This window comes from Hyperolius riggenbachi, chromosome 9 (assembly GCF_040937935.1).
Source record: "Hyperolius riggenbachi isolate aHypRig1 chromosome 9, aHypRig1.pri, whole genome shotgun sequence".
Taxonomy (NCBI): Eukaryota; Metazoa; Chordata; class Amphibia; order Anura; family Hyperoliidae; genus Hyperolius; species Hyperolius riggenbachi.
The window spans coordinates 82,415,068-82,430,067 of NC_090654.1; the positions used below are offsets into that span (position 1 = coordinate 82,415,068).

The 15,000-nt window shown below is 43.8% G+C and overlaps 1 protein-coding gene across 1 annotated transcript in view; it reads right to left on the bottom strand.

Moving 5' to 3' along the window:
• The window catches only part of ITPR1 (inositol 1,4,5-trisphosphate receptor type 1), a 366,152-nt gene that overhangs the window by 136,577 nt on the left and 214,575 nt on the right, over positions 1-15,000 (bottom strand). The window contains 4 exon segments of the mRNA XM_068253115.1: positions 4,692-4,812; positions 7,230-7,420; positions 11,377-11,530; positions 12,383-12,524. Coding sequence (XP_068109216.1) covers positions 4,692-4,812; positions 7,230-7,420; positions 11,377-11,530; positions 12,383-12,524 — 608 coding nt within the window.

Here is a 15,000-nt window from a genome sequence, read left to right on the forward strand (position 1 = left end):
CCGATCCATAAGACATTGTGGCCACTTCCGTGCAGGTAAAGCAGGACACAAAAGTAGCTGAAAGTGGATGAGCTCGTCCCGCTTTGCAAAACATCCGATCGTGCGGGCACCTGCAACCTCTCCTGACCGCACAGCATCACCGTTGCAAGTGGAGGAGCTCTTGTCCCGCTTTGCAAAACATCCGATACTGCAGGCACCGGCATCCTCTCCTGACCGTGCAGCCTGTATACAGAATCACTGCTGGTTCCTGACACGTCACTGCCAGCACTGTACACCCCCCCCCCCCCCCCCGCTCTCCATCATCCAGTACGTCAGATTTCTTCAAACAATACAGACTCCATGTACAGCATGTCTTATCCGCACTCCCACTGCACAGCTCACTCCTTCACTCCACAGCTGATAAACTCTCCCTGGCAGCCGCATTCCAGGTACTAAGATCTAAATGTTGCTATATGTGACATGAGGGGGGAGCAGGAGGTGTCCTATTGGGTGCACATTTGGCTATGGGGAGGGGGGGCTGCCTAACATCTGAGTGTACATTTGGCTATGGGGAGGGGACTGCCTCATACTGGGGGCACATCTGGCTATTTCTATGTGGGGGGAGGCTCATATGCGAGTCAAATGATTTTTCCTGGTTTCTGAGGTAAAAGTGGGTACCTCGGCTTATAAGCGGGTCGGCTTATATGCGAGTATATATACGGTATGCACAAATGCAAATATAATAACCGTATGGCATATAAAAAGTAGGAAAACATGTTTTTATTGAATATTATGTCAGGGTTTTAAACCGCTTTAAAGAAGAACTCCAGTGAACTTAATGTAATAAATTAAGTGCTTAATTTTTACAATTATACAATAAATATGTTTGATTTAGTCGGTGTTTGCTCATTGTAAACTCTTTCCTCTCCCCGATTTACATTTTGACATTTTTCACATGGAGACATTTTTACTGCTGGCAAGTGATGTCACTGGAAGGAGAAGCTGCTTGCTTTTATTGGCAGTTGTAAACAGCTGTTATTTCCCACAACGCAACAAGGCTTCCACAGTGGGATGTCAGGACCTCAGTGCTGTGAGGTGCTGACATCACACTGTGGGAGGGGTTTCACCACAATATCAGCCATACAGAGCACCCTGATGATCTGTTTGAGAAAAGGAATAGATTTCTCATGGGAAAGGGGGTATCAAATACTGATTGGGATGAAGTTCAATTCTTGGTTAAGGTTTCTCTAAGTTTAATCCCTTCCTGTTCTGAGGATGAGCTGAACCGGACAGCCACTGAAGATGTGAGTACTAACTTGATTATAGTGAAGACTAAAGCTAAAAACCAAGGTGTATACTGTAATATGTCCTATATTCCCAAAAATCAATAGACCAGATCTTAGTAGAGATCTGATGTACCAGGAGCATCACTACCACTCTAGGTTTGCACTGGATAATGTCTCACTCACTTGTTCGGTCTCAACCCCATCTCCTGCCATGTCAATTTGCAGCAACAATGGCCTATATTGATAAATTTGTTTGATTAACAAAATGACTGAAACTTGGAGGTGGCCTTCATTTTCAACACATTTTTCATTAGATACCATGTATGAAATCTAAAGGCGACCATACAGTACACAACTGTGCTACCCATTGACACCCCAATCAGCATCACCAAGAACCACCATTGCGGGTCTTGCGAGCTCAACTGAAATACTGATTGTGGGCCGTGAGGTGATTGAGATGCTGAAGCAAAACAACATTTTTGCCATACTAGTGTTTGTCTAATTAATGTCTAATTAGGCAAAAGATTTGTGCAGTCTATGGCCAGCTAAACCGCTACTCTGCTAAAATATCAAGCAGCAAATATATGTCTGTGTTAGTGGTTGAGACTAGAATAGGGTTCTGAAGACCAATTATCTTGAATGTAAAGGCACAGTGATCCCATAAAGCTAGCCAACATTAAAGTGATAAAAATGCATGAGGTTGTGTTATAATCTTACTTCTGTTACCGTCTTTCCCCGAATATAAGACACTGTCTTATATTCTTTTTGGGGAGGAAATGTGTGCTAGGGCTTATTTTCGGGGGTGGGAGGGGCTAGACGCTTTGTGTATGGGCAGGTGCGTGGTCTCTTACAGCACCTCCCTTGTGGCTGCGTCCCCCTCCGTTCCTGGTAATTCCTCCGGTGGCAGCGGCATTGTAATGGATCTGTGAGGGCGCCCTTTGATCTTCACGCAGTACGCCAGGCCGGCTCTGCGCTGGCGCTCTCTTCCTGTCATCATGTGCGCCCAGCAGATGCGTCCCAGGCGCACATTGATTAATCAATGTGCGCCTGGGACGCATCCTGCCGGGCGCACATGATGACAGGAAGAGGGCGCCAGCGCAGAGCTGGCCTAGCGTACTGCGTGAGGGTCACAGGGCGCCCTCACAGATGGATTACTATGCCGCTGCCACCGGAGGAATTACCAGGAACGGAGGGGAACGCAGCCACAAGGGAGGTGCGGTAAGAGTCCACACACCTCCCCATACACACAGCGCCCCCCCCCCCCCCCCCCCCCCCCAGCTAGGCCTTATTTTCGGGGTAGGCCTTATATTTCAAGCATGCTTGAAATATAAGGGAGGCCTTACTTTCGGGGTAGGTCTTAAATTAGGGGAAAGACGGTAGAAAACAAATTTATATCTTGCACTACTGTTAAGTTTCGAATGGCAAGATAAGCAGATTACACTACCACATGGACATATTACATTTACCTACAGAGATGCCAGCTTGTGCAGATATACTGTATATACAGTCCAACTGCAATAACCCCATAGAAAGCCTAAATATATTGTAAATTCCCAGATATGTACTGAAAAGCTTTCAACCTGTTTCTGTATCATACATGCTGGTTTAGTTTTTAAATGGCACTGGAGCTTAGGCTTAAATGCTAATCAAATATTAAAGCTATAGGCTTATGGTCTTATGACACCTATAACTGTAGTAAAATTAAAGCTGAATATAACCCTGCATTTCAACTTTGCTCTAAAACATTATTTACAGCATATTATCTGCAACCAGCATTTTTTTTTACTAGACCAGCATTGGAAGGGTTACACACAGAGCTTTAAAGAGACTCTAACATTCAAAAGATCCCCTGGGGGGTACTCACCTCGGGTGCGGGAAGCCTCCGGATCCTAATGAGGCTTCCCACGCCGTCCTCTGTCCCACGGGGGTCTCTCCGCAGCCCTCCGAACAGCCGGCGACTGTGCCGACTGTCATTTCAATATTTACCTTTGCTGGCTCCAGCGGGGGCGCTGTGGCGGCTTTCCATTCCGAACTACACGGAAATACCCGATCTCATTCGGGTCCGCTCTACTGCGCAGGCGCAGGAAACTTGCGCCTGCGCAGTAGAGCGGACCCGACGGCGATCGGGTATTTCCGTGTAGTTCGGAGCCGACAGCCGTCAGAGCGCCTGCGCAGGAGCCAGGAAGGTAAATAATGACGTCACCGCTGCCCGGACTCCACGGAGGGCTGCAGCGAGACCCCTGACGGATGGAGGACGGCGTGGGAAGCCTCATTAGGATCCGGAGGCTTCCCCCACCCGAGGTGAGTACCCCCCAGGGGATCTTTTTATGTTACAGTTCCTCTTTAAAGTTCCGTGGAGAGAAATGCTGCTGCAGCAGAAGTTTAGCTAGATACATTTAAGTAAACACAATGTAACAAGTGTGGAATGTGACACACTGACTGCAGGAGCTCCCCGACAGAGAGAGTGTAACATTCACCACTTGTTACATGTATCTATCTAAACTTCGGCAGCGGCAGCATTTCTCTCCACGGAACTTTAAAGCTCTGTGTGTAACTCTTCCAATGCTGGTCTAGTAAAAAAAATGCTGGTTGCATACAATATGCTGTAAATGTTTTAGAGCAAAGTTGAAATGCAGGGTTATATTTCGCTTTAAGAAATAAAACCGCGTTTAATGCAGCAAATTTGCCAATCAGCAGCAAATTAAAAATCTTTTCAGGTCAGTCCTTGGGAAACTAAGTGAGCACTACACAGAATTTGAAAAATATAAAAAAAAAAAAAAAAGGTTCCTCCATATTCCTAGTTCAAGGACAGCATCTTTGTGTACATCATCTTGCAAAGATTTTTATCTGATGGGGAGTTCAGCTCAATAGAATAGACCAGGGGTCCCCAAACGTTTTGGGTCGTGGGCCGGGCATACTTCAGATTGCTGGGGGGGCCAGAGTATACATAGAAGTCTTTCCAGGCCAGACAGTGATGCATACTAAGGTGACAACCTTCAGTCCAATTGGACAGCAGTGTCACCTGATGTGGACTTTGATTGAAAACCAGCAAATTACTGCTTTCTGTCTTCATTCTATATGTGGACCACCAATATTTAAAGATGTAGCTGACTCGCATCTATAATACATTTTGTGTGTTGGTTGCCAGTAAAAAAGCCTCAGGGGGCCAATATTCGGCCCGCGGGCCTTAGTTTGAGGACCACGGAAATAGACTGTGGTCCTGTTGTACCTTGACGGCGATGGAGCAGATACGTTTTCATGGGCCATGTGGAGGTCTTATAAGAGCAATCTAACGTGAAAAAGCCACTCTACAGGGCCAGTTTCACTGCTCAAAGTAGTTCTGAACTGGTGAAGAATTCTTAATATTCCTTGATTTGTGAATTAGCACAGTTACACAGTGAAGGCTGCTTTGCCTGAGGGCCTCACCATGCACCACTGTCGCAGTTTCCGAGCTCTCCACAGACTGAGAGTTGCTCTCATCAAACTCATTCTTGAATATACAGAGGAGGCAGGAGATGCGATAATCCAGCCGAACGTTTAGAATGAACTATAATAGAAATGTGAAGGTTAAAACAAAATGGAAACCTTAACATTGAAGAGCTTAGACAGTACAAATAAACCAGGCATGTTTATCACAATTGCATGTATGCCATGAAATTGTATTGGCATAAGCAAGTAGTTCTACCATATGTTAAATATACTAATTTATGTCATTGCTTCAAGCCCATGTACTTTTTTTTTTTTTTTTTTTTTTTTAATTCTCCCCTCCCCTGTGCAGCCAGATAGTTGGTCCTTTGACCCTGAAGCTGAAGATGCTAGGAGAAGAGTATAGGTAGGCTCTTGGCCATTACCACCCATCAAGCTATGATTTATTTTCTTTGCTACTAATGTTCTAGTAAATATTCGAACTACACAACCGATTCAATATTTCATTTTTTCTTCCGCTGCAGTGTCTCTAAAATGGTCCATTTTATTCCCAGTTTTGTCTCCTAAAAATCCCTTTTCTTTTCTATGAAGGACAGGTTTTCCTTTGTAAGCAGAGCTTTCACATGGGTTTTTTTTTCCATTGTGCTGTAGTAAACCCAACTAAATACAAATTGGAACAAAGTGAGTCCTAACAATCGGCTTGATAAGTGGATAAAGAATGCACAAAAAGCCAAGCATTGCAAAAATTACTTCAGTGTGTTTGCTGCTGCACCAACGTTCTCCTCCTGCCCTTGGATCTAGCTAGAAGGTGAATACGGAGTGCTTGGCCGAGGGCTTTACTGCATTGTCTCTCCTCTCCCTCTATAGAAATGTAACCCATCATTAGGCTGTAGCCTAGCTGAACATCGATGTTGCCCAATAGATCATAGTGTGTGTACACAGATGGGTTTTGTGGAAGCAGTCACTGCATGCCAGTGTGGCTAATGGAGGAGTAGTAGGGTTGATTGTGTTAACCACCTTAGCGGTATGGACGAGCTCAGCTCGTCTATGACCGCCACGGTGGACTGCTCGGGCCCTGGTGGGCCGATATTCACAAATTTTTTTTTTTATACACGCAGCTAGCACTTTGCTAGCTGCGTGTCTTACGCGATCGCCCCTTGCAGACTCCTTGCGCAGCCTGGCCAATCACCGCCAGGCTGCGCTATGTGGTGGATCGGGACTCCCTCTGACGTCAATGACGTCATTCCATTCGTCGTTATGGCGATTGGGGGAGCCCTAAAGGAAATCCCATTCAGAACGGGATTTCCTGATGGGTTTGATCGCCGGCAGCGATCGGAAGGGTAAGAGGGATTTGGCAAGGAGGGGGAATCATGTAGCAGGCGCTAGGCTAGCTACATGATTTAAAAAAAAAATTAAAAAAAAAAAAAAATACTGCTGCGCAGCCACCCTGGCAATCTTAATAGAGCGCCAGGGTTAACAGGCAGCAATCAGTCAAGGAGTAGCTCTGAACTAGTGGAGCAAGTGGTTTCCTTTTTACTTTGCATAACTTGTGTGATTTTTGTTTGACAAAGTTATAATTAACTTCTAGGAAAAGCATATAGAACCTGTACCCTAACCGGTCAAGCGTGTTTCATTGATCTTCGTGTGGTGTGGGAGTAGTTTGGAGCGAGTATGGTTTACGTGACCCAGTGAGAAAATCCAAAGGGAACAGTTCTCAAATCACAGCAACATCTACAACTTGAAGCATTCTAATTGGCCAAAAAGTGTGGGTGTATTACTACAACCTATCTGAAACCTAGAAGCTTGAAAGGTTGCTGTCCACCCAATCAGGTTGGTGGAATTTCCCTATGGACTTTCTTGCTGGGTGACCAGTGGCGTAGCTAAGGAGCTGTGGGCCCCGATGCAAGTTTTACAATGCCCCCCACCCCCCCCCAAGCACTCTATACGTAACATTTGATACGGCGCACCAAAACCTGCCAATGGCAACTACAGTGTCAGAGGTGCAAGAAGGGAATAGGGAACCGCTTGTTAATGATTACCACTATTTCAAAGTATCTATAGAAGTAATTATTATGAGCACAGGACCAATAGAGAGCTAATACTGCAGTTGAGGCAGGGCCCCTGTGGCCCCAATGCAGTCGCAACCTCTGCAACCCCTATTGCTACCCCCCTGTGGGTAACCTAAACTATTCTAAATCCAATGTCTCTTTAAAACCCCAGCCAGCATGTTTTTGCTCTTATACTGGATGTAGGTTTTTGCAATTTGTAACTCCTCCTGTCCTAGTGATGATCATAATGTGCCAATTTTGCATAACCAAAAACTTGCTATATTTTATATAGTGTAATGCAGAAAATTGTCAATTTACTTAATTTAAAAAAACTTTTTTCTTTCAATTTTTTAAAATAGTTTCTCAAAAACTACACTTTTTTTGGCTTGTTCCCACTTGCGGGCCGTTCATATTGGCAGGCTGTTCGTAAGTCGAGGACTACCTATATTTGTCAACTACTAGTACTTTCCCAGAACATTAATACCCTCACCTGCAAAATCTCAATGATCTTCAGCTTTGTGTCCATCACTAGGATGTCTTCTTTCTCTGGCTCCCTCTGGGGCTTAATGGCTCCTTCAGGGGCAGCCATTGGGGTCAGTGGAAGGAACCCCCCACCACGCAAAACCACCTGAGTCATGAGTTCTCCCACTCCGTGGATGGATCGCATGACATTACTGCCACCTGCTGGTCAAAAACAAATACATTAATTCCCGTTTTGAAAGGGGGGCATACATTATTACAGACCATCCCATGTTCTGTTCATTTACAGCTTGAGGAGCTTTGTGAACCCTTAGGGGGAAAATAAGTTATGCCCGTAGCAATGTCTATGAAAATTCTTATTCATTATGAGTATGGAAAGCTGTGGGCTCAAAGAATACATTTAAAAGCAGCCTCTAATGTGGACACACACTTAGAGATGAATGATCCATGAGATGCTAATACTTCTGAGTTCATGCAGATTATGTTAATGTATGTACCTTGAAAATGAAGCTATTTGAACAGGGTGAAGGTGATTGGGCCAGTTTCAAGCTGCATATATTTGCATACAAATTTAAATAATCGCTCCTACATACAACTATTCAATCTGAATGTATAATCTTTGTCCAATGTTCACAATGACATTCATACTACAGGGATTGTTAATATAGCTAAAACTAGATCAAATTTATTTGCTCCTAAAGTGGACCTGAACTCTTGCACAGGACAGAAGGAAAACTTACAGAAATGCACCCTGCATGTATTTAGAGACTTTAGCCTGTTTCATTGCTCCTCATTTGTGTGTAATCATAAGTTGTAATTTGATCTCTCTCTTAGTCACCTGACTGCTACAGCAGAGATGGCAGATAAGCTCATTTGAAAGCACAGGATGTTAATGTCTGCTTCCATAAATCAGGAAGTAGAAACAGTGCAGATTAGGTTAATGATTTGTATCAGCTGTAACAAAAACTTTCTTTAAAGGTTATTACGCCCTTGTATATGTGTTTAGAGTAGAGGATGTTCTGAGTTCAGGTCCACTTTAAAGTAGTAATAAGTTGGTAAGTGTGAACAAAGATTGCACAGTCAGATTGCATAGTGTATGGTGGGCTTCACAAAACTAAATAAAAACAATCCTCGCTCCGCTGGCAGTTGAAGTCTGTCCCTGTGATCAGGTCCGTACACACGCCGCCCGGCGGATCGCTCAGAAACAGCCGTATCAGTCTGCCGACAGACTGTACACACACCGGACTGTCGCTGGAACGCCCACCCAGTTGGAGGTGATGACGGACCAGTCGTTGCCTCCAGTCCGGCGTGTGTACGGACCTTTAGACAAAGGCAAAGCAGATGGTAAGGAAACACTAATACTGTGATGAGCATGAATGAGAAAATTATACAACTTAAATGGCATCACAAGATACACTATACCCCAACAGTAGATGGAGCTAAAAGTGGGAGGGGAAAAAAAAAAAAGTCCAGTTTTTGAGCTAGCCTAAAAAACCCTGTTGTACATGGCTGTAAAGGTGGCCACACCATACAATTTAATAAATAAATTCAATCCAGGAATTACAATTTTTCTGATGACAAAAAAAAAAAAATCTGACCAATGTACCACTAACTTGTTCAATTTTTCTTTAATTATGAAAAAAATTGCTTGCATTTATATATTAAGAAATTGGCAATCTACCCTACACCATTCAATTTTCATAAAATCCAATGAGAAACATTTCACCACTCCCGATCAACTTGTATGAAAATGAAGTTTAAAAAAAAAAAAAAAAAAAAAAAAAAAAAAAAAAAGCCTTCACCTTTTCCATACTACCAATCATTTTTATTGAATTACTGTAAGATCGAATCATTTTATTGTATAGTGTTTGGCCACCTTAAATCCTTCCTCCAATAGACCAATAGAGAGCTCCCCCACAGCAAGTCATGTGGCCACTCTCGTTATGAGTGGGGGGGGGGGTCATTTTGGTCACACATTCTATGACCCCTGGGAGATGGGCCGGGCCACATCAGGTGAACAATGCCGTTGGGGCCCCAGCAACATTTAGTTGGGGGCGATTTGTAGCTTTGGGATGCTGCTTCAGCACCTAAGCAACGTTGCATTGTTGACACCAGGCTCCCGAGACCAGGCAGCTTTGCGAAGCTGTAGGAAATTAGGATACCAGATCAAACTTCTGAACTGCTTTCCCCATGAGAACGCCCATAGTGCCCAACTATTTGAGTTAAAAAAAGGGGGACATTAAATCATGCTCCTGCCACACAAAATTCATAAGCAAAAAATGTTTGATCACTCAAACCACACTGGTCTTGTCTAGCCTTAGTTTTGAGTCATAATATTTAGCAGTAAGAAATCTATTACAGAGGAGAATAACGTTTAGAGTTAATTTAAAAACTTTTTAGAGGAGAAAAATACATATATTTACACAGATCCATACAGCAATCCTGAAAGAAATTAGGAAAAAAAGGAAGAATTTGATTCCTAAAGAGGGACTGTCCATCCTAAAAAGGGACTGCTGGGAGCCATAAGAATGTCATGTGGCTGTGTGGGTACAGGTACTAGTGTTTGAAATACTGTGTGGCAGGGTGAAGTGGGAGAGGCTAAATTTAGGTACCAGTTAGACGGGCTGTTTTTTTTTTGTTTTTTTTTAAGTGAGGGGGCTAGACGTGTGCTGATCTGCCAGTGAGGTAGCTAGGCACCTGCGGTGTGCATAGTGCGCAAAAAAGAAGCGTAGCTTTGTTTCTTAAAGACAGCGGGCCTGCCCATCCAAACTGTGGATGAAGCCCTCTCTTGTAATAGCCGTGGTTACCATGAATACAGCATGGATTAGATTAGTGCCACAGAAGAGGTCAGTGCTATATAAATACGTCTTCGTAATGTAGAGCATTAGACTAGGACTATGGTAAGTTTACATTGTGAGCTCTGAGGACAGTCACGCCTCATGCTTACTCCATTGTTTTACACAGCTTGCCGAGTCACTTCCTGTAATGCCGCCCTCTGTACTTCATTGAGCGTCATACAGGAAGTTATGCAGCGAGCGGTGGACTGTAAGGAAGTGAGCAAGTTCCCCTCTCGCTTTTTAACATTTTTTAAGTATTTTAAGCAGAAACTAGCTGGAGGGAGAGCAGGGAAGGAGGGACCCAGGTGATTGGGGGGGGGGGGGGGGGTGAACACCCTTCCCCCCCGTCCTGCAGTCCCCGTCCTGTCTGCTACCCCCTCCAGCATGGCAGCCCCCTCCCCATCCACAAGCAGAGCTGGGACACAAAATTGATCAGTTTCTGTGTCCAAAATGGCCTGTGTAGAGGGGGATCTGTTTTCCTATTGCCCTTCACTACCCCTGCGTGTATCAGGATCCATATGTGGTCCGTAAAAATGCAGCAGATCCGGACCTTCCGTTCAGGTTTTGAAAACTGGTCCCCCTAAACGCAGACGGATCCGTTTTTTGTTTGGGTAAAGATGGCTGCTATTAACATCGCTACCCGTGGCTCCAGTTTCGATCAGGTTTGCAAACGGAGCCACGGATACGTTTCCAGACCGAATGTGAACCTACTCTCAGAGTAAAATTGCCTAGCCAAGGACAGCAGAGCACTGCTAATTTGGTGGGTATGTATAAGATGCAACCGTAGTAATGGTTTTCTTTACAGTGATGCACTAAAGGATTGCGTTGAAGGACTATTGCAGGGGAAAGAGTTGAACTTACCTGGGGCTTCTAACAGTCCCCAGCAGATGTCCTGTGCACGCACAGCCACTCACCAATGCTCCGGTCCCCATCTCCGGTTCATTTCCAGATTTTGCAACTTTAAAGTCAGAAAACCACTGCGCCTATGCGGCCGCTTCCACGCTCCTGCTGACTTCACTGGTAGCATAAAGTGCAGGCACAGACCAGCCTGGGCCTATGCCGTACACTCCCGATGACGTCAGCAGGAGCGAGGACATGGCTGTGCAGGCATAGTGGTTTTTCGACCTTTCCGGAAATAAACCGGAGGTGGTAACCAGAGCATTGGTGAGTGGCTGCGCGGGCACAGAACGTCTACGGGGCACCATCAGAAGCCCCAGATAAGTTCAATTTTTATTTTCTCCCTACGCCCCTACAGTACTCCTTTAACATCAAGCAATACATTTGTAACTTTACACATGCCTAGAGCTTCCAGTCACATACCCTGTTTATCATCACCTTTGCCCAGCTTGCTGGTGGGGAAGTTGGTGGTCAGATGCACACAGTCCAGGATAGCCAGAAGGATCTTGGTCAGGCGCAGAAGATCGCTGAAACTGTAGAAGCCAAAGTAGATGAGATTGCGAGCCAAGTTCACCACCTGGAAAACACATGGGAGATGCTAGAAGAACGGAATCCTTTTGACATTTGTACCACTGCTACCCTGTAAACCAATTAGCTAACTTCCTAATACACAAAGCATCCAGCCTTAAAACAAACTGAAACTGAAAAATAAACTTGTGTTATAGCTATGCGTAAGACTAATGGTAAACAGAATGTTCCTGGAGTCTTGTTCTTAATTTAACCACTTAATGAAGGTGACGGTATCTCTACTCCCTGTGGGATGACTTCCCATTCCAGAGGCACAGATATAGGTCTTTGCCGTGTCGCCGTTGAGCACACTACAGTCGCCGTGATCAATAGGCATCGGCATTAGAGATGAGATGTCCGTGGTCATTGACAAACGTGTGTATACAATAAACATTCCCACAATGCATTGCAGGAGTCTGACAGCCACAGTCATGACTCAAAGGCAAATGCATTGTGGGATTTGTAGTTCCTTAACAGCTGGAGGGCCAAGTTTGCCCATGCCTGGGCTAGTAAGTGACAGCAAAATAGGAGAAAAGTATTTATGGCTCATTTTACTCTGGAAGAAATGCACTGATTTGTATGTGTTTAAAAAATATATTTAAAAGTTTGATTTTCCCGACAGTGTTCCATTAACTGTATATTCATAATTCTCTACCCAGAATCCCCTCGGAGCCTGTGTAATCTTTGAAGAGACATCTCAGTACATCAGTCTAGGGACCAGCGTACTCCAGCTCATGTGCCCAATCAATATGCAGCAACAGTGCAGCCCATAAAGAAAAACAGGCAAATTCCCCAGCTCGCTCATTAAATGCCAAAAATACATTCTGAAAATGTATTCAGACAGCACACAAAGTTACATCACCTCAAAAGTCAGCTTGTTCTTTTCTTTATCAGAGAAAGGAAATCTCTGTCCCACCACATCTCTCAAATACTCTTCCACAAACTCCATGGTCTGAGCAAACCGCTCCTTTATGTCATCTCTCGATGTTCCGCTGCTGTCATAGCTGGCAAACAAAAAGCAAATATAAATGATAAAGTTTGTGTAGGGTACAGATTCAAACCATTATTCCAGAGACAATCACCATAAACTGCTTTCTAAACATGCCCTCTAGTGGATATTACAGTATTTGAGATAGATGCTACAGAGGCTCCAATAAGACTAAAACCATTAAAATACGTAGCGTAGTGGTGGACTTACCTCCAGAAATTCAGACTCAAAAAAAAAAAAAAAAAAGCATTTATTAAGAAAAACAGCAACTACCACTACACATGCGATAAGTTTCGAGGGTGTACGTGCTGCCTCAAGCAATAACATGGAACTACTGTATAAGCAGACAGAGGCACCAGAAGGATAAAATATTCTAAAATGTTTAAAATGAGGAGGCAGAGGTGGACTTTCCGCCCCCCAAGCAGACACACACGAGTGTTGTGTATATTAAAAAACAACAACAATAGTTTACTCCAGCAAGTGCAACGCAGTTTCACGGGCATCTCCCGCTTCATCAGGCAATAGAAACAAAGCATAAAACGCAAATAAGTCTGGTGCAAAGCTCAGCGCCTTTGGATTCCAGACATGAGAGCCTGCTGCCTGAATTTCTTTAGGCAAGTCCACCACTACCTCTTTTTTAAACAAATTTTGTTTCATTCTTATTGGCGCCTCACTCACTCTTGCTGGAGGGGTGTATCCCCGTTAACCTACTACAGAGAGAGACTTTTAGCCTGAGTGGGGACGGAATTGTGATCCCCATCTACCTATCCAGCGGTCACCATTGTGGGGACCCACCTTTGTGAGTATATTGCAGCTGAATACTTTTAGCTTCTTGAGACAACATACTGCACCATTGGGGCTCTTTATTTTTGCTCTAGTGGATATTAGTATGTCAGACATTACAGCTGGTATTGTTGAACACAGAAAGAAAATAAGTTGCATGATACATAGGATCTACACAGGGCTTGCAGTCAATACATAAGCTGATGGAACTGAGGGAAACCACTTATCTAGCAAACCTGGACTAAAATTAGGTAGCAAAAGCTTGAAACATTTGCCTGGCTCACATCAGACCTTATTCGGGTTGTTGAAAGGTTAGTGAATTTGTGGCTGCACAATTGCTTGCATAAATCAACATAACTCATTTGTAATGCATATTGGCAGGCCTGGATATTTAAAGTGGGATAAAACTCTGACATAAGTCAATGAAAATGTGTTTTTCTACTCTACACAGTCTGCCATATTTGCTTTCGCGCACAAGTAATACAGACCTATTCAGTAAGGAGTTTCTTGGGCAAGTCTCCTTAACACTGCTACTGCCTACTGAGTGCGCTCTAGTGGCTGCCTCGCAAGCGCTTTGAGTCCGACAGGAGAAAGGCGCTATACAAATACTGCTATTATTATTATAATAATAATAATAATAATAATAATAATAATAAGGTCCCAAAGTACAGTTTACCTGCTCTGAAAGCTGCCATTGCATTTTATTGTATAGCTGCTTTATTTATACATTAAAATCTATCTAGTGATCACTTCTTAGCTGCACACATACTAGAAGCAGAGAGCTCAGTTTCAGCACTTCGCTAATGTTTACTAATTGTAGCAGACAAAGGAATGTAAACAAAAAGAGAATGTCATCACCTCTTCCGATGGCACAACAAGCTTTCCTCTAAGAACAAAGTGCTGTGTTTAACTGTTCAAATACTGTTCTACTACAATTATTTTGTAGTAGATTTTATGCTGAGCAAAAAGAAATTCTGAGTTTCATACCACTTTTAAGTGACATTCCACTTTTAACCATTCACTACTCACCAGCTACACTGTATTCAGACATTAACCATGTTGCCACCTGTTCTGTCACATACCTGACTCTGATCTTCACTGGCTTCTCTTCTGGGTCCTCTATCCACTCAAAGTTTAGTACCTTTATACTGATGTAATTGCAGAATACTGCCTGCCTGGACATGTGCTAGGCCTGTGCATAAATTGCTATGCATCTACATGTGGCTCTGGGAAGGATGCACGCTGAGTGATACCTGTTCCAGTGTTGCATGGTGCCAAGCCTATCTTGACAGGCTACCTAGTGGCTGATCGACCATCTGATTTGACTATTATAATTGGATGAACAGAGGTGAGCCGTTTAATTGTATACTGGGAAGTCCAGATCTTTTCAATGATTCGGATGATTTGAATCGGATCATTGAAAAAAATCTGGATCTTTGCTGCAAATGATTCAAAGATTCGGTTCAGAGTGAGAGGTGCAGGGGAATGAGGGCACATTGAGGGTGCTAATGGGGAAGGGAGAGATGCAGGAAGATTGTGCTTGTGCACTGAAGCTGCAGTTCCTGTTTCTTCCAGACATCCACTGTGAACGGAATCTCAGATGATTCGACTCACAAAAAAAGATCCGGATTAAAGATCCAAATCATTCATGATCTGGACAACACTACAGTGCAGTGAATATTAATTAGCCATGTGGCTAGGAACAATAG